The following is a 4,819-nucleotide window of genomic DNA, read 5'->3' as shown; positions in this document are numbered from 1 at the left end:
AAATATTCCATAATGTTTAAAGGAACTGTTTACACATGAACTGGTGTATTGTAAAACAAATTTGCAACGATGAAAAGATTATTGTCATGAGATTAATAAATGATGAAACTAAGTGAAAATTGGCGAATTCTTAACAAAACTTAACACCAAAGCGCAGCTGTACAAATTCACGATATTTGCACATGCTTTTTCAGCAATGTGATGCATGATCCTCGTGAAATTCATCTGTATAAGGTTTGCAGTTGGTTCCCCAAGTTAGTGGAGAAATCAATCTTCGATCTAACCATATATATATACATAACATATAGTGAGTTCTCTAAGTGAGTCTAAACTTTTGATGGGAAGTGTACCTTCAAATTTTTCTGTTAATGACCCTCCAAAGATTATATATTCATAACAAATTTTCAATCTTGTCAAGATATTAGGTAGGATGTCAAACGACACCTCCCACATACCCTAATAACAACATGACATAACTATGCAGTCAGTCTAGGTTGGTCTGAGGTTTCTTCTCTGTCCCATCATAAGCTCCTCGTCATCCTCATCCGGTTCCTCCACAACATGGCAGTTTCCCATACTTCCATAGCACTGCTTTATGGCCTCCTGACAGTCATTGTAGTCCTTCCATGGTCGAAACAGGAGGGTGTCGATCAGCTTGAGATGGTCAACAAGGAACGGTAATGCTGCGTCCCTATCCTCTCCTTTAAGCACCTTGTCCATGCTGCCTTGGAAGAACTGCTCCGACTTTGACAGATGGAGCAGGTCTGGTGTGATGTCCATCACCTCTCTACAGTCAGAGCATATGGCTCGAGTTGTGTGGTTGTCTGCTGGGATTCGGACTCTGCCAATCTTGCATTTCTTACACTTCAATACTGGATCTTCTCTTCTGATTTTGTTATACATTGGCCAGTTGCTTACACATGCATAGCAGTTGCAGGTGAAGTAATACTGTGCAACCAGCTTCTCTTGACGCATCTGCTTACTTGTGACTGGATACAGGACCCCATAATTGTCAAATATTTCTTCTCCTTTGGATATGTTTCGTATTGCCCGTACAACACATTGGTTTCCATATAAATGTCGGACAACTGACGGATCACAAGAATGGTTGATCAAGCTTAATGTTGAATAGATAGCTGATCCAATTTCAACTGGCTCTGACATTTCAACACTATATGTTTTGTACAGAAGCTCAGACACTTCATGAGCATTGCAAGGAAGCATCTGTGTATGTCTAAGGATGTGTCCACCAACATAAACGCTCTCCTCATCAACATCACTATCTTCAGCACCTTCTGCAGCAGCGAAGAATTCAGACTTCTCAATACATTTCACCAAGAACACAGCACCAAGAGCCCTTCTGAACAAATCTGGACATGACCTGTCATCAGTGTGGTTCACCAGATTATACACCGAATGATAATCATCTGAATCATACACACCATTCTCATTGCAGCCAAGGAGAAGAGGATCACTCATCTTCTCTTCTGCTTTCTTCTGGTACTCCCGTAGGAACTTCTGTCCAACTTTCAACACCATTCTCAAGGCCAAGTGTGCCATACCAAGCTCAGATCTCTGGATAAGATCATGATATTTGCACTCTGCATAGTGGTAGGACTTCATCGCTGTGTCCAGACACTCCTCACTACAGAAAACCACACCACTGCACTGGTCGCAAGGCAATGGGCAATACACTTTGTTGCAGCAGTGATGGCAATGTGTCAGGTTGTACTCCCTGAGGGTGACAGATGTGAATGGTTTCTCAATTATCAACACCTCCCCTACTTCTATGTCTCTGGTTGCATACAGACCTCTTCCATGACCATCTGTAGACTTCATGACAAGTGAATTTACCATACATGGGATGTGGGAACTTCGACTTTCTTTAAACTCTGGAATCTGTGTATGGTTGTGGTTGTAATCACGAACATTCTTAAATTTTCCTCCTGGAACAATTTTGTTACACTTTTCCAACTGCTTCATCAAATCTGACTTCAAAGTGGCAACTTTCTTTTGATCTAGTTGAGTCTTGTCCAGAACATTAAGAGAATCGTTAAATGCACAGATGGCCTCCTCTTTCAACCGAAGTGCATAGCAAGCTTTTCCTCTGCGTTCATACAACTTATACTGCAGATGGTCTGGATAACTGTGCTTGAAAGCTTGTCGGATATCTTGCAAACAAAGGACATAGTTGTGCAAATGATATAACACAGCAGATCTGTTGCCCAATGCAAGGGCTAGTTCAGTGCTTCCTTTTGAAGGGGCATTAATAATACAGTCAGAATACAGCTTGAGAGCAGCATCATAGTCCTTCTTTTGGAAAGCTAGGTTCCCTTGGATTCTCAGATCCTTTGCTTCATCTTCATCTTTAGCCTTGTAGGTCTCCTTCACATTAAGAACCTCATGGACATCTTCAATATTGTACAAACATGCAACCCTTTCTTCATCTGTCATACATTTCTTAAAGCTATCCAGGATTTTATCAAGCTGGCCTTTCCGACTAAGTCTTTCACGGACAGTCTTCACCCATGTTGTTAAAGTAGGGGCCATAAGAGATGAGGAGAAACTGGAGTATGCTGGCTTGGACTTTTTCTTCACTTGTGGATTTTCTGATGGTGCACTGTCAGGGTCTTTAGTCTCAGCCACTGCTTCTTTAGTATCAGAGACATCCGATGTTTGGACTTTGGACTCAGCACCCTCAGGTACCTTCTGTCCAGCAGTGCCCTGTGGTTGTTGTTGCTGTTCACTCTTTGCCTCCTCTGTCACTGGTTTCTTGGATGCAGGATTACTCTCTGCTGCCGGCTCAGGTGGCTTCTCCTGGGAAGATGTTACCGATAACTCATCCTTCAGTTTCTCTTTACTGCTTGACTCGAGGGTTGGTGATGCTTGGTTTGATGCTTCAGTTGACTCTTTGGGTGATACTTGGTCAGGTGTTTTAGCTAAAGATTTCCCATTACCTTTACTGAATGATTCTGGGGATGATACTTGGTCAGGTGTTTTAGCTAAAGATTTCTCTTGACCCTCACTGCTCAATTCTGGGGGTGATACTTGGTCAAGTGTTTTAGCTGAAGATTTCTCTTGACCCTTACTGCTCAATTCTGGGGGTGATACTTGGTCAAGTGTTTTAGCTGAAGATTTCTCTTGACCCTTACTGCTCAATTCTGGGGGTGATACTTGGTCAAGTGTTTTAGCTGAAGATTTCTCTTGACCCTTACTGCTCAATTCTGGGGGTGATACTTGGTCAAGTGTTTTAGCTGAAGATTTCTCTTGACCTTTTACTGCTCAATTCTGGGGGTGATACTTGGTCAAGTGTTTTAGCTGAAGATTTCTCTTGACTCTCAATTCTGGGGTGATACCAAGTGCTTTTCTCTTGACTCGAGAGGTGATGTTGGATTAGGTGCTTTTAGCTGACGCATTTCTCTTCCCTTCTTTTTCTGTAGTATCTTTCATCTTAGAGGGAGATGCAACATTTGATGCCTGAGATTGTGAATTGACTTCTTTTCCTTTTGAAGTAGGCTTGTCAGTCGAAGAAGGACTTTTTGGCTTGCTTTCAACAGTATCTTTGCTTTCAGACGCAGGTTTATCTGTTCCAGCAGGTTTTGAATGTTGTGGTGTACTCTTGGTACTCTTGGAATTAGTACCATTACCTTTTGAAGCAGTTTTATCAGTTTCTAGTGATGATTTGAGCTTATCTTTGCTACTGGCAGCATTTTTTCCTTTGGAAGAAGCCTTTTCAGCATCTGACCCTTTCGCTTGTTGCTGCTTACCCTTGCTTCCACTAGCAGAATCTATTGAACCTTTTGCTGGCTGTGAATTTGTCTTGCTCCCATCAGCAACTTTATCCTTTGAAACAGAGGCTCCTCCAGGTTCACTTTTGGCTCCAGCTGAAGCCTTATCTGATGATGGAGTGGCTTTAGAGGTTTCAACTTTTGAATCTTTGCCAGCCTTGCCATCTCTTCCTTTGGAAGGGTTAGTTTCAGCTGGCATACTCTTGGGTTGCTGTGGATTAGGCTTGGAATCTTTTACAGTGTCCTCTTTCCTTTTGGTATCAGGATCACTGGACTTCTGGGTAGGTGGAGATTCTGCAACACCAGCTGCTGCTCCCTCTCCACCTGCAATATCTGGCTTTCCTTTGTTATGCTGAGGTCCTGTGGGCACCGACTGTGACTTCTTTCCTGATTTTCCATTTTTATCTCCTCCAGGTTGTCCTGAACCATTGCCATTTGGTGAAGCTGTAGCAGTTGTCTGTTTTGCTGCTGCTGCGGCTTCTGCTGCTTTCTTTGCCTCCTCCTCCTCCAAGTCAATGACTATAACCATCGTAGCTGCTGGACTGTCCCCTAGCCTGTTCCTAAACCCAACAGAAGAAATTAACTGTTAATTGACATAAATAATCACATGAAATTGAACATCAAATTTTGGATAAAATTAAGCCATAAAATGTTAAAATTTACCATGATATATACTACACCGAATAAGCAAAAGAACACTTTATGACTATAGTTATACCACCAGGAACTTAAAGAGCTCATTATCAAAGTTGTCCAAATTTCAAATCTTGTGACACATACACTATGTACACATGACAAAACTATTATGAGCATTACAATAATAAGAAATTGTACATAAAAATGCAAACATAATGTTATTTCTGTTCACAAAAGGTGTTGTTTTGACATTTTCATCAATTATATTTTACGAGCAAAATAGACAATGGTAAACATGGTAAAAATGGTACTCAAATCCAAATGTAAATGACATACTTTCAGTGGTAAGAGGAAACAACTCTATCCCTGAATACCCAGTTCCTAGGGTCTGTGGG

The 4,819-nt window shown here is 41.5% G+C and overlaps 2 protein-coding genes across 2 annotated transcripts; both read right to left on the bottom strand.

Moving 5' to 3' along the window:
- Nucleotides 1–489: 489 nt before the first annotated feature.
- LOC124287924 (SET and MYND domain-containing protein 4-like) lies at nt 490–2,550 on the bottom strand. Its single transcript, XM_046724415.1, has one exon. The coding sequence runs from the start codon at nt 2,548–2,550 to the stop codon at nt 490–492; it is 2,061 nt and encodes a 686-aa protein (XP_046580371.1).
- An 818-nt stretch (nt 2,551–3,368) lies between these two features.
- Nucleotides 3,369–4,317, bottom strand: LOC124287943 (putative protein TPRXL). Its single transcript, XM_046724434.1, has one exon. The coding sequence runs from the start codon at nt 4,315–4,317 to the stop codon at nt 3,394–3,396; it is 924 nt and encodes a 307-aa protein (XP_046580390.1). The 3' UTR covers nt 3,369–3,393.
- Nucleotides 4,318–4,819: the final 502 nt, after the last annotated feature.

This window comes from Haliotis rubra, unplaced genomic scaffold (assembly GCF_003918875.1).
Source record: "Haliotis rubra isolate DU_JTF1 unplaced genomic scaffold, ASM391887v1 Scf409, whole genome shotgun sequence".
NCBI lineage: Eukaryota > Metazoa > Mollusca > Gastropoda > Lepetellida > Haliotidae > Haliotis > Haliotis rubra.
Note: the sequence above shows the minus strand (reverse complement) of the source record. Positions and strands in the feature narration are given on the sequence as shown.